The 23,939-nt window shown below is 38.6% G+C and overlaps 1 protein-coding gene across 1 annotated transcript; it reads left to right on the forward strand.

The window, feature by feature from the left end:
- The first annotated feature begins 9,420 nt into the window (after positions 1-9,420).
- fundc1 (FUN14 domain containing 1) lies at positions 9,421-23,464 on the forward strand. The gene is made up of 5 exons (XM_073045509.1): positions 9,421-9,479; positions 12,107-12,263; positions 14,950-15,025; positions 20,347-20,475; positions 22,893-23,464. The coding sequence occupies exons 1-5, from the start codon at positions 9,464-9,466 to the stop codon at positions 22,968-22,970; spliced, it is 456 nt and encodes a 151-aa protein (XP_072901610.1). The 5' UTR covers positions 9,421-9,463; the 3' UTR covers positions 22,971-23,464.
- The last annotated feature ends 475 nt before the right edge of the window (positions 23,465-23,939 follow it).

Raw genomic sequence — 23,939 nt, forward strand, 5'->3', positions numbered from 1 at the left:
AAAAATCTGGCCACACAATCATGAAGTAGAGCATAGGCAGAGGGTGCAGTCTTGTGGGGAAGCAGTGTTGAGAATAATCACAGGGAAGGTGTTGCTGCCTGTTCTTACTGATTACAGTCTGTTGGTCAGGATGTCAAGAATCCCAGGACTAGGTGTCTGGAGATGAGTTTGCTTGGAATTATAATATTGAAGGCAGAGTTGTAGGTGGCAATGTTTTAGCTACAATTTAGGTATAATCCCACTAGGGAAAAAAAGTGTGTAAGTAAAACCCCAAATGTCAAGATGACAAAAAAGTCAGGTTTAAAAAGGGTATCTAAACGATCATGATACAAGTACAAACTATAGTAATTATAGGAAGTTCAGAGGGGAAGTGAAAAAGGAAATAAGAGAGAGCTTGTGTGATACACAATAGGCTTGTCATTAAGACTGAAGCCCATTGGCTAAAAGGTACTAGGGCAGCATAGATAGAACATTGAACAAGTTATAGGAAACAGAGTGATAGCAAGAGATTATTTCTCAGACTAAAAATATTGCACAATGGAGATCACCTGGCAGCAAACATAAAAAAGAATCTAATAATATTTTAACAATTTGAATAGCAAAAAGGTTGTCAGAGGAGACGGAGTGAATTAAAGATCAAAAATCTACTCAGAGGATATAGCAGAAAAACTAAATGAGTACTTTGCATCAGTCTTTACCTAAGAGGGTATACTTGAGATTCTGGATTAGGTAAAAAGGATAGAAGAAAAGTTCAAAGTACATGTAAATTTATTATCAAAGTACATATATGTCACCATATTCAACACTGAGATTCATTCTTGTGGGCATTATCAATAAATCTTTATTAGAATAATAACCATAATAGAATCAATGACCGCACCAACTTGGATGTTCAACCAGTGTGCAAAAGGCAACTAAATATATAAATAAATAACAACTATTATTTTAAAATAAGCAATAAATGTTGAGAACATGAGGTGAAGAGTCCTTGAAAGTGAGTTCATAGGTTGTGTGAACAGTTCAATGATGGGGCAAGTGAAGTTGAGTGAAGTTACCCTCTCTGGTTCAAAAGCCTAATGGTTGAGGGGTAATTACTGTTCCTGAACCTGGTGGAGTGAGTCCCGAGGCTCCTGTACCTCCTTCCTGATGGCAACAGCGAGAAGAGAGCGTGTCCTGGGTGGTGGGGTTCCCTTGTGATGGATGCTGCTTTCCTGTGAGAACATTTTGTGTAGATGTGCTCAATGGTGGAGAATATAGCTATATTTAAAGTAGAAAAATCAGCTGGTCCAAATAGGATACATCTTTGTTGCTGAGGAAACAAACAATAGGAGCAAATTGTAGTAGTCGGCAGATAAAAACAAAGTACAGCAATAAACTCAATATCACAGTTTAATACTAATTTCTTACAGCCACCTTGATCATATCTAATAGATACCTTTGCATTCTGCAGATGAGTTCCTAGTCTCTCAAATCTTCTACCTTCCTTTAAAATATTCCTTAAAATCTGCATTTCATCATGGTTTTTGGTGATTTCCCAATTTCATATGGCTCCATATCATTTTTTTGCTTGCATGGGCCTGTGAAGCACCTCAGGATATTTGGGAAAATAATAAATATTAAAATGTACTTGATTATCTCCAGTTTCTGACGCATTTCCTATGTTGGGAGTATTTATTTACTGTTCTATAGAAAATAGTCTAAGTTGGCCATATGCTGTACCTCCCATCAATGTAAAAGATGTTACAAATTGCATGTTAATACAATGAAATGCCTCATGTAACCTCATTGGACTGTTTTCAAATATTCTGCAGTCTGGTCAGCAATCTAGGATCAAAGTTTGCCAGAAACTAGGTCTTCTCTCCCAAAACCACAATTCCAGAGTACCGTGGACAGCTATTGTCAACTCAATGCACTTTATAGTTTGCACATGACTGTTTAGGCCAACTATGATAGTGGCACTCAGAAAGGTGAACATGGGATCTTTGGTCAACTTTTGAAACAGGTGGCTTGGAGATCATTATTGTTTTCAGAAATGAATAGGAATAATAGGGGAAATATCAGAGCCACTGCTCCTGTACAGAAATTGGTAGAACGGAGTTCAATTTTGCATTGCTATAAGAAAACACTATCTTTATTTTACTTTATTCTGGGTTGCTTGTATATGGTGGCTCTTGTTTTCAGTTGGATTTTTAGGGAAGTGATACAGTTACATAGAGATCAAGTTATTGGACTAGCAACCAGAAGTTTGGATGACTTATTTGAGAACATGAGTTTCAATTCCACAAAGGTAAATGACATTAATCATTCTATTTTGTCCATCTCACTTTGTTTAGCCATTACCTTATAAATCTCCCATCTTTTGCCTAATCCTGAGGTGCATCCTTGGATGTTATTGGATGTCTAATCTTAGACTGTGTGAAACTCCCAGCATCTGTGATCTATGTCTTGGAGACTGATGTCAGAACATCCTTTAAGAGGGTAAGCCCTCACAAGGAGTCAGGCCCCAACGGTGTACTGGCAGGGTAGTGAAAATCAGTGTCGATCAACTGTCTGGAGTCTTCAAGGACACCTTCAACCTCTCACTGCTTCAGTTAGAGGTTCAAAGGGGCAGCAATCGTTCTGGTGCCCGGGATGAGCAGCCTCAGTGATAAACACCATCATTCCTTCACTACTAATCAACAAGTTTCAAAGCTGGGCTTTTGTATCTCCCTCTGCAACTGGATACTCAACTTCCTCATTTGTGAACCACAGTCAGCATGGATCAATAGTAACATCTCTTCCTCACCTATGATCAAGGATGAGTGATAAGCCCACTGCTCTACTCTCTGCACTAGACACAGCGCAAACACCATCAGTAAATTCTCCACTGATACCGCCGTTGTTGCCAGAATCTCAGAAGGCAGTGAGTCAGATAGATCAGCTGGTTGAATGGTGCCACAACAAAACCACAACCTCTACATCAGCAAAAAAAAAACAACTTGTCTAGGAAGTCGGGAGAACACACACCAGTCCTCATAGAGAGGTCAGCAGTGGAAAGAGGGAGCAGCTTCAAATTCCTGGCTGTCAACATTATAGTGGATCTATCTTGGACCCAGCACACTGATGCAATCATGAAGAAGGCATTCCAGCAGCTCTACTTCATTAAGAGATTGTGGAGATTTGGTGTCACCAAAGACTCTTACAAATTTCTACAGATGTACAATGGAGGTTTGGTCTTGAGGCTCTAATGTTCAGGATCGCAAAAGGCTGCAAAGGATTGTAAGACTCTGCCAGCTCTATCATGGTCCCAAACCTCCGTCTGTCACGGACATCTTCAAATGATGGTGCTTCAAGAGGCAGTATTCATTGTTAAGGACCTTCACCATCTGGGACATGACCTCTTATTACTACCATCCAGGAAGAGGTACAGGAGTCTGAAAACCTACATTCAATGAAGAGCAGCTTCCCCTCTGCCATCAGTCCATGAACACTACCTCATTGCTCCTCTTTTGCACTCTTTATTTATTTTTGTAGATTATTTCAGTTTTTATATCTTGCAGTGCACTGCTGGCTAAAACAACAGATTTCATGACATGCTGTATGTTAGTGAAAATAAACTAGATTCTGATCCTAAATAAGCTGCAATATCTAATTACCCTAGCAATCAGCATATGTTTTATTCCCTCAAATAACAGTTGATTTTTATCAGGGTCAGTTCTTGCACAATGGACCAATGGTACTTCAAGTTGACTTAGCATTTCCTGCCAATATTGTTTACGCTAAAAATGTTATGAAAAGGCAGAGAGAAATCAAGAATAAATTAATGTAAGTTTGTCTCACTTCCATCAGGGAAGAGGCTATGCAGCAACTATGCCAGGACAACTAAACTCAGAAAACAGTTACTCCCCCAAGCCAACAGGCTGATCATCATCTCACCAACCATCTAGAGAGTTTAATGACATCCTCAACCTCTCAACTGCTTCAAAATGACATTCCAAGAAGAGCACCAGGGTGAGCTGCCTCAACAATAATCATATCTATTGTGATGAAGTGCTGTGAGAGGTGGGTCATGGGCTAGAATTAACTCTTGCCTGAGCAAGAACAGGACCCACTGCAATTTGCCTACCACCACAACAGGTCTCGACACCTAAGCAATAGCAAAACACACACCGGGCTGCATTTTATTGATTATAGCTTAATGTTCTACACCATCATCCCCTCAGTTCTAATAAAAAAGCTTCTAAAGCTGGACCTATGTGGCCATCTCTGCAACTGGATCCTCCACTTCCTTATTGGGGAACCGCAGTCAGTGATGGTAATAACATCATCTCGCTGACAATCAACACAGGCACAACTCAAAGATGTGTGCTTAGCCCACACCTTTACTCTCTCCCTCCAAACACATAACTGTGTGGCTAAGCACAACTCAGGCACCATCTATAAGTTTGCCAATGACATCACTGTTTTTGGAGTTTGGGCAGATCTGGTATGTCATCAAAGACTTGCAATTTCTACAGATCAATGGTGAAAAGCATTCTTACTGGTTGCATCGCTGCCTAGTAACCTATAGACATGGCCATGAAAATCAACAACTGCATTTCCGAAAGAAGGAAGGAGATGTGGCGAGTTCACCCGGAGGGCCGGTTCTCAGAACTATCCAATGTCTACCCCAGTTCCTGAATCCAATAACCAACACAAATCTCTGCAGTCATCTCAGGAGGAACCCATGCAACTTGAAAGAACCCTTGTCTCCCCAGCAGAGCGAGAGACATATGACTCAACAAAAGTTTTGCTTATACTGTGCTAAGGCCAGCCACTTCTGAGTCACCTGTCCCGTGTTGTCAGGAAACTCCCAGGACCATCCAGTGAGGGAAGAACTGTTATGGTCTGAAATATCACTCCCATCTTGTCAAGTCCCAGAGTGATTTCACCATCTCTATTATTTTGAGGGATACATCAACATTCTGTGAGAACCTTGGTAGACTCTAATTCAGTGGACTGACAGAGAGAATTCAGGTTCCTAAGGTATGCCTCGACTAGTCTATCTCTGCTATGGCCCTGGATGCTAGACCACTGGAACAGAGACAAATCTTTTACCTTTCTGTTACTCTCAATTTGACTATTGGAAGGCACGAGGAAACAATTTGTTTCCTTTTATTCATTCTCCAGACCTTCCCCTAATCCATGGTTACTTCTTCATAATTCTTGGATAAACTGGTCTTCTGGCACTATTCAGGGTTGGCTGACCCGAATAAGTGCCTTCCTAGATGTTCCGAGACACCTTCCCAAGTTCCTGAGTGATCTGCTGTGAACCATGTCAAGTTGTCAGTCGAGTTGCTTCCTGACTCCTCAAGACTGGACTTGAACTTGGAGTGCCTTCAGAGTATTCAGATTTGTTGGAGATGTTCAGTAAGAAGAGAGCCATTATGCTTCCTCCATATAGGAACTATGATTGTGCCAACTGGTACATGTCCTCCCAACCTGGCACATATCCTTCCCAGGGGAGGCTCTATGCCTTCTCTGCTCCCAAGAGGCAACCTACGGAGGATTACATTAAGGAGGCTTTGACATCTGGGGTTATCTGACCATCCATTTTTCCAGCTGGAGCAGGATTCTTCTTTGTAGCTAAGAAGGATGGCAAACTGAGACCATGTATTGATTACAGAGGTCTGAATAGAACTCCTATTAAGAACTGTTACCCACTTCGTCTAATGAACACAGCATTTGAGTTGTTACAAGGAGCCATGGTCTTCTCTAAACTAGACCTCTGAAATGCCTACAACCTGATCTGGATCGAGAGAGAGATGAATAGAAGACAGCCTTCAACACTCCCACTAGACATAATGAGTGATGCCATTTGGTTAAGTTAACACTCCAGCAGTCTTTCAGACCTTCATGAACAATGCATTCTGGGAGATGCTTAACCACTTTGTCTTGTTTATTTGGACAATGTTCTTATTTTTTCTCAGTTGCTTGAGAACCAACTTTTTGTTAAAAAAGAGTGAATTTCACTTCCTTGAAGTTTCTTTTCTGGGTTTTGTCATTTTGAACAGGAATTTACAGATAGACCCTGAGAAGACCCAAGTGGTACAAAATTTACCACAAACTACATCGGTCAAACAGCTCCAATGGTTTTTAGGGTTCACCAATTTCTATCAGTGCTTCATTTGCAATTTCAAATAAATCGCAATTCCACTTACCAACCTCACTGAAAGACCCGTTCCATTGGACTCCGAAGACAGAAGCTGCTTTCTGCATTCTCAAGAACAGATTTACCACCGCATCTGTACCTGTTTCCCTGATCTGGACCTACCTTTTGTAGTGGAGGTTGACACCTTGAGCATCAGAATTGGAGCTGTGCTATCTCAATGAACCATTTCAGACCAGAAGCTACACTCATGTGCCTTCTTCTCCAGATGTTTCTCTCCCGCTGAGATGAACTATGATATTGGCTTGCTGTCAAGATGACATTTGAAGAATGGAGACATTGGCTGGAGGGAGCGAAACACCCCTTTTTGATTTGCACCAATCATAAGAACCTAGCTTATATCCAGGATGTCAAAAGACTGTAGGTACGCTCTTCAATAGTAGTGTTCTTCAATAGGTACAATTTTTTCATTACATACAGACCTGGTTCCAAGAATCGGAAACCAGAGGCTCTTTCTAAGCAGTCTGAAATGCCAGATAAGGAGGAAGTCCCAGAGACCATTCTCCCCAATTCAAGGCTGGTGGCTCCCATTAGATGGGGGATTGATTCCATGGTGTGGAGGACCCAGGATAAACGGGAAGTTAATTCCAGCAATGGATTACTTGGTGATATCTTTGTACCTGTTCCACACCAAGGTATTGAATTAGGGGTGTGCCTCCAACATGGTCAGTCACCTGGTAGTTTCCTGTACTTTGGAGTTTACAAGCAGGCGGTTCCGGAGGCCAGGCATGGTCAACGATGCCAAAGTCTACATGCGATGTGTGTGCCCGGAATAAAGAAACCAGAGCACTGTTCCAAGGGCTTTTACAGATTCTACCAATTTCCACTCATCCCTGGTCTCAATTTCAATGGATTACATTACTGCCCCGAGGGAATACTGTCATTATAGTTGTGGTGGACTGGTTCTCTGCTTATCAGTCTGTTCCTCTCCCCAAACCACCTATGGCGTTGGAGATAGGCAAGCTGATGATGCAATTCTTGATTCATAGCTTCCCCTGCGAAGATGATGCCATCTCTGTGCTGTGGTTTGCTCTAAATCCTGACTAAAACTTTTCTGGAATATTGTTTTAATTCCTAAAGTTATTGAATTGCTTGAAAGTGACTTTCTCAAGAATCTTGCCCAGGAAGGGAAGATTTGATATCGGCCTGTAGTTAGCTAGTACCTTACTATCGAGGTTTGACTGCTGCAATTTTGAAGGTATCTGGAAGAACTCCAGTTTCAAGGGATGTGTTAGTAATTTTCCTATAAGATTTAAAAGCACTATTAAAAAGTGTAGTAGGGACAGGGCCATGACAGCAAGTAGACAGGTTACTTTTTGTTACAATCTTATAGAGTTCTGAATTTAAAATACTTGTAAATTTTGACATGGGTGCAGTCTTTTTACAAGGTTTACTATAGAGGTTACCAGCATCTATAGCTATACTCTCCAGTAATTTTGTTGATAAAAAATATTGTGAATTCCTCACATTTTATGGCAGATGTTTGAGTGAGGACATTATAGGTTGAGGCAGGGTTCAAACATATGGTTTACAGTCGAGAGCAATATTCTTGAATCGCCACTATTCTTTGTAATAATCTTGGAAAAATTGACTCTTCTTGTAGAGTGTACAGCAGTGTTAAAGGAGGCTAGATTTTCCTTGAAAATATTATGATGGACTTCCAGCCCAGTTTTCTCTCAGCTACTCTGCATGTCTTGACTTCGCAAACAGAATTGTTTAACCATGGCATTGTTTTACTTAGTGATGTTTAACACAATGAGTGTTAAGTAGTTTAAAAATCCCAATAAAGGCCTTGGATATACTCAGCATTAGGTGATCTTTTTGGGATCAATTTGCATTGCTGAATATGGAAACTTTTTCTTGTTCCACAACACAAACTTATTACAGGTCCCAAAGCAGAGAAGGAGAGGAAATGTTCATACTTTTCAATTGAAATAGATAAGGTAAAGCTACCTGAGAAATACTGGCAGTGCCAAGGCAGAACTTTCACATTGCTCAATCTAAGTGCTAGGAAATTCATGATTTTCTTGCAAATACAGCAATCCTGAACTTGCTATCCAAACTCCCACCCGTGTCCACATAAACTTGCTGTAATTCACTATCATTTATGCTGATGCTTCAACTAGCATGTCCTATAACAGGTTAGACCTGAGTAAGGATCTGCAAGTCCATTCATTTTGAGGCAACTTTGCATCAGCCAGGAAGAAAAATAAGTAAAAAGCTGTTTCAAAAAATGATTATTGTAATGTTGTTTTAAACTGTTGTTCAGTTATTTAATTTATAATTGTTATGCCAGAATTAACATGACAAAGCCTGTATTATGAACCTGCCATCTGTAGAGGATTCTCTCAGCTGTTTCAGTTGAAATTACACTTGCTCACCCATTTGACCAGATTACACTGTACAAAATGTTGGTGCCATGAAAGTTCTCCAAGAATGTGGATGCTCTAAATGTGGGGTAATTGTGTTCTCAGCAGCAAGTCCAAGCAATGAGTTATCCTTTGGAAACCTGATTGAAGAAGGCTCGGTGCAAGTTGCTGCATTCTGGTGTTAGGAGAGAATAATGGACATCTCAATGGCACCATGCTGTCCAGAACAGTATTCATCAGTGACCACAGGCAATCAGCACATTAGCACGAATTCCCACGCAGACAAGACACAATGTATGACCTTTTTAAACGCGGGTGAAGGTACAAACCCAGTTTAAATTGCAAATACAGTCCCTAAACCAGTTACTTTTTCCCAGTAGTAAGACTAATCAACACCTCCACCCACTAACTCTACCACTACTGTATTATTTCCTGTCAGTCACCTTATGTACAGCTTAGCTTCACTTCATAGACACAGAATCAGTTGATGTATATAAGCTATTTCATGTGCTTGTATTCATTGCGTTTTGTGCTGTATTATTTTGTTCTCCTTACACGTGTGTACTGAAAATTACATTAAACAATCTTGAAATGTTAAATGACTGAACGTAACATAAAAGACTACCTCCAGGGCAAGAGGCTGACTTGTACACGATCATGAGAGACAAGATAATCTGGGACATCCACATATAACAAGATAGCTAGCTCGAAAATTCGATCCATCGAAAATATTGTGTTCAATAATGAATGTTTTTGTGGCGATGCCGAGATTACGCCAACTGCTCCTCGGTGTGGACACTGTCCCACCACTGTGACGCCCAGGGGAGGCCCGGACCGCCCGCCATTCTGACCCCATCAGTGTGTGTTTCCGGGTCAGGAGCGGAATCAATGACAGATTGGCAACAGTATGGCGGAGCGGGGAGGTAGGTAGGAATGGCGGCGGTTTGTTTCTCTCTGTTTATCGGGAACATCGCACACAGAAAAGTTGTGGCATTACGACAGCATACTATAGGATTGTATGCTTGAAAGAACAAGCTTATTTTTAGTTTGATCCTTGCCAATTAAGTACGTATGTATTATTATAGCAGATATGCAATTGTTGTGACCAAAATTCCTACGAGCTTGATCAAGGACATTACAGACCTTTTAGTCGTAAATTTGTTTTACGATGGAAAAAAAATTACAGTTGCTCTGGTGTATTTAATGTCAGAACTGTGTCATATTGTTTCTGACGTAAATCAGCAAACGCAATGTAGGAATAGTAGATAAAATATACATCATTTATTAATGTTTAACTGTTTTAGAACGGTCCAGTGCAAAAACTAATGACTAATTCAAAATCTGGATGTTATTGCACAAAAAGGTTATCGACTGTATGATATTATTTTCTCAAATTATAGATTAGGTTACGTGGCCAGCTTGTGTCTCCATCATATTTTTACATTTTTTCATAACGAAATGAAGACACCTGAAATGAAATTCCCTAAACTGATATTTACTCAAGACCTCAAAACTATGGAACTTCTTAATCATTTTCTTGCTGCTGCCATCTTAAAACTTTTGAATCTATAACATCATTTCTCTCTATTATGTGTTACAGTTGTTCATCTTGATTTCTTAGTTCTTAAAACGTTTTACGAGTTTATTTATGTTGAACAAAAGACATATTCACCAACTAAAATATGGTCAACTAAAACATGGCAAGTTTGAAAAACACCTTAACATGAAGCAATGTATATTTAAGACATCTATGGGTCACATTCTAAGCCAAATTTGTGATTGTTTTTTTACATATGATAGGAACAACATGCAGTAAAATATCACAGAACACTTCACACAAGGAATAATCAAATATAAGTTGAATTTAGGCTTTTAGAATCAGAAGCATTGTATATTGTTTAGTTGTCTCTAAAATGCAGAATATGTTATGCTTTTTAACTATCCAGTTCAAGCATAGACCAAAAATAATTGACAAATGTTATTTGAAATTATTTAATAAGTTTTTAGAAGGATACAAAATGTTCACCTGAGTCTACAAATTAGTTTAATTCCCAATTTGGAAAAATAGCGTTTTTGATTGTACAGTGCACTCACCCAGTCAAAACTAAATACATGATCTTCAGACTTGACAAAGTTTACCATTCTACTAAGGTGAAATTGGAAATAACAATTTGCTCCAAACATTTGGAAAACTACCTCGATTTTTTCAACTTGCAGTATAATTGAAACCTTTGAATTTATTTAAAAATGATTGCAGTTCTTGAATATCTCATTTTGTGTTGTTGAAAAATACCATTTATTACTTTATATTTATATTTCTCCTTGTATACTCACATTTTGTAAACTAAGACATCACTATGATTTCCATACTGGAGGAAATGTTTTATACTTGAGAACAATGAAACATATAAGTAATATACATTACTTTTGGGGCCTAAACTAACATTTTTCTCAACTAATATATCCTGATGAAGCATACTGGCCCAAAACGCCAACTGTTTACTCTTTTCCATAGATGCTGCTTGACCTGCTGAGTTCCTCCAGCACTTTGTGTGTCGCTTTGGATTTCCAGCATCTGCAGACTTTATCATTTTTTGTAACATTTAACAATTTTTGCTGCAACTATTCTAATTGGTTTTGTGATATATTAACACATTTACTGTGTGCTGATCTGCAACAGCTGTTATTTATATGTAGACCCTTGATGACTCAGCAGGGCTTTTTGACTAGCAAAATTTTGCAGTTGTGCTCAGTCCTCTGCTTACTATTTTTCTCTTTGTAATATATTTCAAAACATCTGCTGGCATGCTGTCAGAATGTCACAATTCAGACAGCATGAAACAGTCTGCAACTTCCAGGAACACACCAACCAATGGTTCTTCACAGTATTAGAAGCAGTTTACTTCACCTTTTTTAATCATGGATACTGAAACAACTGTATTCTTTTCACCGTCTTAGCTGTCTCAATTGAGACAGATTTGCAGTTATGACTTATGACCACGCTAACAGAAGGCAATCTATCCAGTCTAATCTCATTTTCAGTACTTGGTCTAAACCTTAAAGATGATATTCCAGACATTAGCCAGGAAATGTTTCAATGTGGTGAATACTTCTGCATTCAGCACCCCTTTTACTCTTTGAGTATTAGCTTCCTGGCACTATCTGGGTGGATAAGTTTGTTCCTTAGCTTGTTCATTCACTTTAAATTTATTAACCTGTAAAATAATGAAAATAAGGGTCCAACGTGGATAAACTAACTCTGGAAGCCCAGAACTTGATTTAGGAGTAAAATAAACTGATTTTTTTACCTAATAGTTATGTGGAAAAGTACAGAGACACTGATCTACTCATACTTTTCTGACATTATCCAGAATAATGGTTTTTTTTTGTTTCATATGAATGCAGCTCCAGCATTGCAGGTGGAACCAAGTCATCAATTGCTCATGACTTTGAACAAACCTTCACCTTTTCTTTCTCATACTAGCTGCTTTTTATAAGAGCTTGTCAGCTGTGTGGCAGAAAAATTAGTAATTTTATGTTCTCTCATTAGGCCAAAATAGTGATGATGAATCCTATGAAGTTGTAGATCTGAGGGAGTATTCACGACAACACGCGTGGTGGGGCCGTGTTTTCGGACATAATTCTGGTCCAGTTGCAGAGAAATATTCTGTAGCTACTCAGTTAATGATGGGTGGTGTAACTGGCTGGTGAGTGTGTAAATGTATTGCATGTTGTCAAACTTAACATAATCTAATCTATTGTTACAATTCTCTTCCTCATTCCTTTTATGTGTGTCTACGTGGAAGCAAAATGAATACATAAATTGCTTGAGTGAAAATGCCCTTGGGAATTGCTTTATACATACATCCAGAAGCCATGATGATTTTAAAACAACATGGCATCTGCTCAAAGTCTGATATCTGAAAAATTAACTGTTTCCCTTTCTACAAATGCTAGGTAACTGTAAGTTTTTCCAGTGTTTTATATTTTTGTTTCAGATGCAGTTTTGTTTTGATTTTCATATGTTTTAGATGCAAGTGCTATATAAAAGACTTATTTAAATGAAATCATCACAAACAGCACAAACAGTAAATCACGTGTTTAGTTTCATTTTACACAATTCAGTTTGGTGTTACGTGATTGTATGACAATCCTTATTCTGCTAATTGTAATGGTCCTATATTGAAATAGTTTGAGTAATCTGGATTTGTAGCATGTAACTAATTAAGAGGATATAAAAATGTGCTGAAGTTCACACAAATGAGATTGCATACAGCGTTCATATGGGAAATGAGATTGGGTTGGGAATATCTACTAATGTTGCCATAAGGGATTTCTTCAATTCTCGGTTGACTTTTGCAGTCTTTTCTTTTTCATTTCAATTACAATAGGTTTTAGTTATGTTCCTTTTGTATAAAGAACATGTGTCTGTCATTTATAAAACTGTTAACCAGAGCAGTTACTTACTAAGAACAAAGTTCTTCTGTAGAATTTACTTGTTCTTAATGGAATACTGTTCCAAGAATGGTATGCACTCTTTTCTGCAGGAATAGATGTTGTCTGTTGTAAGCTATAATCTTTTGGAGTTCCTGGTTGCTAGCTATTTTAATTTCGCTCCCAGTCCCACACTAAACTGTGTGTACTCGGCCTCCTTCATTGTCAGAGTGAAGCCAAATGCAAACTAGAGGAACGACTCTTTTTTCCCCCCACTAGGGGTTAGTCTACAACCTGACAGTATGAACATTGAATTATCCAAATTTAGGTAAACTGCTTCCTCTCTGTCCCTTTTTCTCTCTCTTTCATGGAGATGCAACACTGAGCGTCATAGGAAGTCATTCCTGCTTGTGGCTATCAAACATTACAACTCCTCCCTCAGAGTGTCAGACACCCTGAGCCAATAAGCTGGTCCTGGACTTATTTCCACTTGGCATAATTTAGTTGTTACTATTTAATTATTTATGGTTTTATTTTGCTATATTTCTACACTATTCTTGGTTGGTGCGACTGTAACGAAACCCAATTTTTCTCGGGATCAATAAAGTATGTCTGTCTGTCTGTTCAGACCTGCCCAATTCCTCTCACATCTATTCAAGCCTCCCATTACCTTGTTTCTTTGCTCACCTCCATTCACCCTGTGTGGCCATCACCCACATATCTAACACCCTCTCTCCCTACTCTTCACGTTTGTCCACCTCACCTCTCTTATGTGTTTACATGCTGTATCTTCCTGTTCTATTGGATTCCATTATCTGTAGCCTTTTGTTACCTCCCAACCTCTCTTGCTGTGTCCACTATTCCCTCCTCCATCTGCCTATCTACTTCACCTGGATCCACCTTTTATTTGACATTTCTTGTTACACATTTACTCCTTACAGAGATGTTGATTATCTCTCCCCTATCTTTCAATCCAGATGAAGAATGTCAATCTAAAACCTCAACTGTCCATTTCCCTCTGCATTGCTGCCTGACACACTGTTTTTCCAGCTTTTTGTTTGATGTCACATAAATTATCAACTTTTAAACCCAATACTATACTTAGAATATGATATTATCGCAGTAAAATGAAAATAAAACTGAAAGCTGTTAATGCAAGGGAATTCACGTAGAGTATTACATTTGCATTAGTCTCTTTCATTCTCTTTCATTTTTGATGTATGAGATGGAACTCCCCGAATCAGCATCAGAAATATATCCAAACAACATTTTGTACAGTGATCTGAAAAGTAAGACCACTAAATACTTAATAAAAGCAGAAAACCTGCGCAGTTTCCAAACAGTTAGGAGGCATTCATTTAATCACTTATTCTGATAGCTCTGAAGTTCCAAAAGGGAGATGGACTAGTTCTTACATATTTCTAGTAATTTGAAGTAAAACTTTAAGTGATACAGATTTACTCTAATATTTATAATTGATGTTTCAACCAGAACATTGGCAATGCAAAGTTCTGAATACCAGCGTGTAATTCTAATTTTGGCTAAAAATTTGGTCTGATGGCTATCATGTTTCCTCTTCGAAAAAGAAAATTAGAATAAAATTAACATTTCGCAGAGCTGAGGTTTAAGCTATGAACAAATAATCTTGAGTTGATGACTCATTTGTAAATTGAAAAAAGGTCCAGGAAAATTTAGTGTAGGAAGAAATTAAACTGGAAGTTTAGTGTGTACTGTTACTTCATCATGTCTGAAAGCAAAATATGGCAGATGCTGAACATTGGAAATAAAAATAAAAAACTCGGACAATACTTAGCAGGTCAACTGCATTTATGGGGAGAGAAACAGAATTGATGTACAGTTACTGACCTCCCCTTTCTACTGAATCAAATAATAATTTTTGTTTAATGTGAGCCTGAAGTTAAATTTACATCTCATGTTTCTGCTTTACTTAACATTTAGGTGTGCAGGCTTTGTATTTCAGAAGATTGGCAAGCTAGCGGCTACAGCAATTGGAGGTGGATTCCTTTTGATGCAGGTAAATGCAGTATATGTATTTATCTTATTTTTGTAAATATTTGTGGAGAGGTTTGATAGCCTTAGTGTTAATTAAGTGGGACTATGGGACTGCTTTAAAGTCAGTAAAAAAGGATCTATAGTAGGTGAACTGCACACAGCCAAACCAGAGTAGCTTAAAAGAGAAATAAACACTCAAGATTTTTTCAGATTTAAACCAGAGCAACAGTTGTAGATACAGTTACCTATTTTCATTCAACGACTTACTCCACAGGTTCATTTTATATCGTAAGTAAAAGGAAAGTGGTATCTGGAAAGTGTCAACCAATACTAGAACTGGAATCAGAATCAGGCTTATTACTGCTGATGTACATGCAGTGGTCACTTTATTAAGTATATCTGTACACCAGCTTGTTAACACTATCAAATCAGCCAATCATATGGCAGTAACTCAATGTATAAAAACATGCAGACATTGTGAAGAGATTCTGTTGTTGTTCAGACCAAACATCAGAATGGGGAAGAAATGTGATCTAAGTGAATTTGACCATGACATATTTGTTGGTGTCAAATGGGGTGGTTTGAATATCTCAGAAACTGCTGATCTCCTGGCATTTTCATTGTGACAGTCTCTAGAGTTTAAAGAGAATAGTGCAAAAATCAAATCAAAATGAAAAACATCCAATGAGTAGCAGTTCTGCGCCTTGTTAATGAGAGAAGTCAGTGAAAACTGGCCAGGCTAGTTCAAGCTGACAGGAAGGCGACAGTAACACAGCTAACCACACGTTACAACAGTGGTGTGCAGAAGAGCATCTCTGATTGGATAATGCATTCAACCTTGAAGTGAATGGGTTACAACAGCAAAAGACCACGAGCATGTAGTCAGTGGCCACTGAGTGTCTGTCATGGACATTGAGTGCGTGTTTTCAGGCTTCTGTACCTCCTCCCTAATGAAAAGCAGGTATGTCCCAGATGGTGAGGGTACCTAATGATGGATGCTGCCTTCTTGACGGACTGCTTTTTTAAGATGTCCTCAATGGTGGGCAGTGTTGTGCTCATGATAATACCGGCTGAGTCTACAACCCTATGCAGCTTCTTTAGTGAGATTAAGTAAGAATTAACCTCATTGGTGAGACTAAAGTTAAAGATCTAATGCTAGCTTGCTTTTGCAGAAATCATTGCAGCAGAGGAATCATTATCCTGTTGTACTTAATACATGTGGTGATTCAAACTTTGAAGTTAACCATTCTCCTGATTGCAACAAAGTAGCAAGGAAGTGTACAGGATTGAAGTGTGATATATAGAACCTGGGAAAAAAATGCTGTATGCTCTCTTACCTATTAGAATAAGAAAGATTATTAGATGTCAAAATGCCACCATTAATGTTTGATTTTTGTGGAAACTAAATGCCAATTAGCTTGTCCGTCCAGTGCTACCGAGCCCAAGGCCAAGCCCATTGTTTGAAATCAGTGGCTATTTTAAATTTCCATTTGAAAAGATATAAACTTTATATCTGAAATTCAAAATAAAACTGAATGGATACTTTATTTGTCCTTTCGGAGAAATAATATACAAATGGATTCCAGTTAATTGGGGCAAATTGGGACCAGTACATTATGGCCCAATTAAGCAGCTGCCCAAATTAGCCAAAGTTTCATGGAATTAGTTAAAAAAAAAGACAAACTACTGTTTAACTTGGTAACAAATTACGTATTTAAGTGAAATACAGAACAAATTAGAGCACTACCAATACTACTGGTAGTTGTCTGTCATATCTGGAGATGACAGGAAGCCTGTGCAGGAGAGTTTTTAAAGTGGAAAAGCCATTGCACTGGGGCAGTTCCACTCTCTTGACCTCGGAAGTCCAGGTCCCGTGGAACAAGTAAACATTACATCTGGGGTCTTCCCTGGTTGCAGTGGATACCATAATTTCTGTGCTTCGTCTTGCTCTTTGGTCTCCACGCAGCTTTGCAGAACTCCCTTCCAGGCTTCTGGATCTCACTGTAAATCTCATCTGACCAGTCCACCAGAGCTGACTTCACATGTTGTGACAGGCATGTCCTGATCTCACCACCTTCCCTCACCTGGTTTAGCCCGCCTGTCGAAGCAGTGTACTGGCATGTGGCCACTTTGCATGCAAACAGCTACTTGGAGCCATAGATAAGAGCTGTGTGTGCAGTGAGAACCAAAGGTAGCATTCGTGATGATTGTCATTATCTTCAAATTCTTCCTGGTTCTTAGCTCACTGAAGTAGTGAAATCATTTCAATTCCACTCTCAGCTATTTCAGGCATCTCCAAGCTTGAATGCTTGAAACTGCAGTGAGCAAAATGGTTCTGAATTGTCTTACTGCTTACTTCTCATCAACCATGTGACAAAAATCACTGCTTTTAAACATATACACACGCAACCAACACAATTTAAAAACTCTTCGTTCTAAGCATGATGTAGTTAGAAAATGTTTGGCAACAGTTTCTTGCCCCAATAAAGCAGCATATTGTCCCAAATAAATGAAGGAAGTTCTAGCTATTTTTTTCAATTTGTTTTGGTTCTCTTAAGAGTTGTCCCAAATCAGTGGCTGCCATGATTACCCAATGGCTCAATTAACCGGAATCCACTGTATTATCAAAGTCTTGATTGAAGTTAGAGTAAAAGTTGTAGAAAAAGTTAACATTGATAAAGGGGCTACTTGAAAGACTGGCCATGAAGTTAATCCTTTTCCTGTCTGGATGGCTGGTTTTCAATGTTTCTTGGGGAATTTGGGATTAAGAATGCATTAAAAACTTCCCATAATTTCCTAATGGAACATAATTTCTGTGTAAGAACATGCCTTTAATCCCTATATTGATCTTCACAATGGTGAAGATTTTCAGTACACTGACCAAGATTCAAGATTCAGATTTATTTATCACATGTACATTGAAGCATACAGTGAAATGTGTCATTTGTGTTAACAACCAACACACCCGAAGATGTGCTGGGGCAGCCCACAAGAGTCACCACACTTTTTGGTGCCAACATAGCATGCCCACAGTGCTCGGCAGAACAACAAAGAACAGAACAAAACAAAACACCAGTGACAAAAAAAAAACAGCAAAACAAGTCCAGTTCCTCCTTCCCTGATGTCCACCCACCCATGCTGAGAAACCACCATGATGGGCTGCCTTTGGTCTCCAGTCTGCACTGGATTCAGACTCACAAACACTGGGCCTTTGACTTCTCCAGCGGACTCGCAGGCATTTGTAGACTTGAGGCTCCGGGTTCAGGCCTCAACTTCCAGCCTCCCAGTTGACCCTTGGGCCTCAGTTCCTGGCATTGACCCCAGGCCATGCCAATCATGATCTATCAGTCAGGGATCTGTGTGAATCTGGAGTTCAAGGTCTGGTGTTCAAAATCCGTAATAGGCAAGTCCTGGTGTCAGCCCCAAATGTCAGAGATTGAAGTTGGTGAGTCCAAATGCTAATGCCTGAGGTTTGAAGCTCCTGGGGTGGCATATCTATAAGACCAGCCAGGAATGCCTCCCCCAGTTCGGTGGGTCCCAGGGTTGGAGATTTGGATTTCGAGGCCTACAATTCCAAGTCCCATGATCAGTGAGTTCTGGAGTCGATACAGAAGGTCAGAAACTGAATTCAGCGAGTCCGGATATTGAGGCCCGATGGTCAAAGCCACTGGGTTGGTGTGTCCGTAAGGCGGAGGCTCAATGTCTGTGGGTCTAGGCTAGAAACTGGAGGTTGGAGGCCTGGAGGTACCCTATCCTGTCTGGATGTGTGGATGGGTAGGTGGGAAGGAGGGAGGATAAGAACTGGTTTTGTTGCTGTTGTTGTTGCTTGTGTTGTTCTGTTGAACATTATGAGCATGCTATGTTGGCGCCAGAGTGTGTAATGACGTTTGCAGACTGCCCACAGCACACCTTTGAGTTGTGTCGGTTGTTAACACAAACGATGCATTTCACTGTATGTTTCAGAGTAGATGTGATAAATAAATGAATCTGGGATAAATTGTGATGTAATAACCTGACTGAATTTATTGTTGAGAAAACAAAAGTTTAACGAAGGGAATGTAGTCGATGCCTTTCATATGGATTTTCAGAATGTTTGACAACATTCAAAACAAAGGCAGATTAACAAAATGGAATGAAGCAGCCAGTAGCAACATAGACTAATAATGTCTTAAGCACAAAAAACTGTTGTGCTAAATAATTTTCTATACTGAAAGGTAGTGGTATGTCACAGGAATCAGTGCCATCGCTATTTCAAAATTTGCAGAAGATGCCAAACAGATGTGGTAAACAGTGAGGAGGATAGTGACAAACTGCAAAAAGGTTCATGCTTGCATAATGGATAGAGAAATACTGCATGAAATTTAATACAAAAGGAGTGCAAAATGTTGTATTTGGGTAGAAAGACTAAATGGCTCACTTCTGAGAGTAATGCAGAATCAGAACCATTTATGTGTATAAATCTTTGAAAGTGGTTAGACAGTGTACTGGGGGGTGGAAGGCTGTTGCACTAGAATGTCTAGGGAGGATTTAATAGAGATGTGCAAGTTTATGACAGGTTTAGAAAAGTAGTAGCTGTTCTTAGTGGTGAATGGTTTAGGGATCAAATTATGATATATGGGGTTTGTAAGCTTTTTGTTTATAAAGATTAGGGTGGTACCGATCGATCTAAGAGTCACTAAAGGTGTTGAAACAAAATCGGAGGGAATTTGAGAAGCAAAGGAAAATAACTTGAAGGGCAACAGGAAAGAGCAGTGGAATATAACTTACTGAAATGCTATTCAAGGTGCCAGCCTGAGTTCCTTAAGCTGAATGGACTCCTGTTCCAAAATAATTTTATGACTCTAATCTGTAATTTAGTTATTAGAAATATAACTGTGATACTGGAGATTTTGGATTGAGGGTATTGATCTGAGCAGCACGCTATGTTGAAAATCCAGTAGTAGGAACAGAAGTTTTGATAGCTGAAGTGAGATGTTTTCTCATCAGTTGACTGCTTGGTGGAACAATACTCAAACTACATCATTACAGTACATAAAAGCCACAAGACCTTTTGACATTATTTATCTAGAACCGTTAAATTTCCAGAGAAACTTCTATGAAAAAATGATATAATAGGCACTAATAAATCTTGAGCTTTCTGTTAAATCAATATTGCTTAGTGCAAGTTATCAATTGAAACTGTGTAAAACATACTTCATTTTCTACAGACAGCCCGATTATCCACAATAGTGTGACACTGCTGGAAATAGGTGTTTGAATTTGTAAGTCTGGTGTAAGATCTATGGAACATATTTAAAATATTCAAAGAACTGTCACGAAACTTTGTTCATTTATTGTTTTAAGGTTGCAAATCACAGTGGCTACATTAAAGTAGATTGGAAAAGAGTTGAGAAAGATGTAAATAAAGCCAAACGACAGTTGAGAAGAAAAGCGAATAAAGCTGCTCCTGAAATCAACACCTTTATTGAAGAGGTGAGAAAAGTGAATGTTTTCTGAACTCTTAGTACTCTAGCTGAAATTCAACAACCCCTCCTCCCCATCCCACAGCCAAATTGTTGTCCATGTAATTTATTGATCTCACTATCAATGTCACAAATGTGACCAGCCAATTTACAAAGAAGGGACAGCAATACTTTAAAGAATACATATTAATTTACTACTATTTGGTCAGTAGGCTTTGCTCCAGAAAGTTTCGTAGCTCATAGTTTGTACAGTAAGAATCACAAATTTCTTGCCCATGGATTGTAAATCCAGTTTGAATGCACATTTGCCCTTTCTTCCTTCATTTCCCCCCCTCAAACCAAAGGACTTTTTGTTAGAGCCAAGTTGACCTCCTTTGGCTGAGGAAGCAATATCAATGTTGATTTGTAGTCCACTGTCATACTTAACTGGTGTGATAGGATGGAATTCCCTTTTCTTGATTGAGGGACTATTTTTTATTCTTTAGTCTGACCCTTTTAATATTTGACATGAAACATCTTGATCAGATCTCATTCAGAGATTTGCCTAACTTGATAAATAACTATTAGGGAACTTAGGCAGGAGGGATCATGAATTTGCAGATCATGGTGACGTGTAATTCTACTACTGCAAAAAATCCAAGGCAGAGCCTCTAATTTTGGGCTCTTTCCCATCTGGCATGCAGGCCATATCAACTGGACAAAGAAAATTCTTCTCACTTTGAAAACTGGATAAAGATAATGGACTGGATAATGTAATAATGTTGTTGGAAATCATAAAGATGATTAAAGTAAAAAGTTAAAGTCTGTCCTGAGCTTTATCAGCTCATCAGGCCGGTGCTTATGCCGGTTTCCATGGCGCGAAGCGACTGAGAGTACGAGATTCTCTCCCCCCCCCCCCCCCATTTTCAGCTGGGTGGACTGGAGCTGTGTGTGGTTCACACCACACTGCCTCGGCTGGGGCTCGAACTCACGACCTTCAGATCACTAGCCCAACACCTTAACCACTTGGCCACGCCCCACGTATGAGATTAAAGGACATGGTTTTAAATTTTCGATTATAGAAAAAAAAATCCTACAATAAGATGAAATGAGAAACCATAAGTATTTGCTCTTTAGGAGTCACTTATTTAGACATTGGCCATCTTATTACTTAAGAAGTTATAGCTGATTGAAGTGGTTTGTGTTAAGATAAATTGATACAAATTGAATGGCATTAGAATTTCTGTTCATGGAAAACAAGCAACTGATGTATTAAAATAAACATTTACATGTTGTCATTGGTACGCAATATGTACTTCTATCAATCTAAACCAACATTAACCATCAGACCCTTCCCAAACCTATGGAAACTGATGAAGGAACTATTCCATATTCTACTGTGGAGTGTTCCATCTTCCATCATCCTAAGGAAGTCAATGTGGGTCCAAAGTAGCAAGGTGCTTGACTTTAACATGCAAACACGAGGAAATCTGCAGATGCTGGAAATTCAAGCAACACACACAAAATGCTGGTGGAACGCAGCAGGCCAGGCAGTGTCTATAGGGAGAAGGGTCCTGACCAAGGGTCTCAGCCTGAAATGTTGACAGCGCTTCTCCCTATAGATGCTGCCTGGCCTGCTGCGTTCCACCAGCATTTTGTGTATGTTGCTTGACTTTAACATGTCTGTATTCTCCTACTTCTCAGTGTAGAAACTGCAAAAAAAAGGATGCTCTGCCATCATCTCTCTGCCACCACCCTCCTTCTCCCTGAAACCAGATATACGTTTGTAGTTACCTGGATGCTTGCTTCTTTCATGTATTGAATTAGAGACATTAGAACCAAGCTGTCTGATAATGGATCACCTACCTGATCATTTAACAATAGTGATGTTAAGGAATTTTGGCATATGTAAGAGATCGTATTTGAGGAATGTAGAGCACAATAAAGAGAAGAGCATATGAAAACTGAGAAATTTTAAATTATATCATTGAAGTTTTTTTTAAAGATGAAGGATTTCTCATTGGACTATCCAAAATATTGATATTCTGTGATATTTAAATGCATGAACAGATAAAATTATCTTTTTAGATTGCATAATTGTTTTGTTGAAAGACAATAATGTTTATAATTTTACTCTTTTAAGTGCTTTAAGTGCTTTAATTTTAAGATTCTTTAAGAAACCTTGCATATTTTAGATCTTAATTTGGAACAGAAATTGAACATGGTTTTAAGAGTGCAGTCTTTGATCATATCTCTTTACATACAAAGCTTTGGATATCTAATAATAATCTAGCATACATCGAGTTTTAATGACCTGCTTTTTCTGAGTGATGCAACATTATCATGTTCTTAAATGTGATAAAATAGTATTAATATTGCAACATTGTTTAAAAGAAGATCTCTCTTTGAATTAAATTTCTTGAATGTGTATTGTTTTACCTCCCACAGTCAGCTGAATTTGTAAAGAAGAATATCGTGCTGACAAGTGGTTTTGTTGGGGGCTTTTTATTGGGTCTGGCCTCGTAAAGAATTTCCGACTATGCAGACACAGTAACAACTATGAAGACAAAACTACAGTTTGGTCCTGAAAATATACTGCACCAAACCAACAATGCTAGCATGTCAGTATTGCAGCTTCCCAAGGAACACTGGAGAGTTCAAGCCACACAATGAAATATTAAAAGGACAAAAATAATCATCCTGCACTTTTGATTTTAGTTAGTTGAATTGATGTGGTATAATTTGTATAGTAAGAAAAGCTTTAAATTCATTTTTGTGGGTTTTTTTGTATATTTTTTTCTTGTTATCAGTTCATGCTGTAAACATCTTTACAAGCCAAATATACTGTATTTTCTGTTGTTTAGACTTTTTACACAGTATTTAAAACTTTAAAAATGATATCTAATTTGTATATAAAGAGCTTATTATGTCTATCTGTAATTTAGTCTGAGGCTCTGTCATATCTTTACAAAATGCAACAGTCAGTTTTCTTATTAATTAAACACTGCTTTTGATTTTGATATTGATTTTAAACTCTGTCAAACAAGGATAATTTTGCAAATATTGTTTATGTTTATAGTCATCCTATCTAACCAGCTCTATGTTTTAAAATGTTTCCAGGAAAAACACAGTTAAGGCCTTTTGCTACTGGAGTTTTTGCAACTAGTTTTGATTGGCCAGAGAACTTAAATTTTAATTCTCAATCTAGCTTACTACAAGCAATGCTATTTCAAAAAATCTTGAGTTCTGCTGATCTCCCTGGCTTTTAAAATTATTTGCTTGGGAAGTTTGCCACACATCTTCAGGGCCTGACAAGATGTCCCTTCAGACCTTGTGGGAGGCTAGTGCAGAAATTCCAGGCTTCCTGGCAGGTGAGGTTCCAGAGGATTGGAGGATAACTAATATTGTTCTGTTGTTCAAGAAAGGCTCAAAGAATAAACCAGGAAATTGTAGGCCAGTGAGCCTGACTTTAGTAATGGGTAAATTATTGGAAGG

Source organism: Hemitrygon akajei, chromosome 5 (assembly GCF_048418815.1).
Source record: "Hemitrygon akajei chromosome 5, sHemAka1.3, whole genome shotgun sequence".
NCBI classification, from domain to species: domain Eukaryota; kingdom Metazoa; phylum Chordata; class Chondrichthyes; order Myliobatiformes; family Dasyatidae; genus Hemitrygon; species Hemitrygon akajei.

What these genes read in the sequence shown, in the direction of transcription:
- fundc1 (XM_073045509.1), top strand. An exon ending in GTGGATTCCTTTTGATGCAG is followed by an intron (nt 15,026 to 20,346) that starts GTAAATGCAGTA and finishes TATTGTTTTAAG; the next exon opens with GTTGCAAATCACAGTGGCTA. An exon ending in TCAACACCTTTATTGAAGAG is followed by an intron (nt 20,476 to 22,892) that starts GTGAGAAAAGTG and finishes TACCTCCCACAG; the next exon opens with TCAGCTGAATTTGTAAAGAA.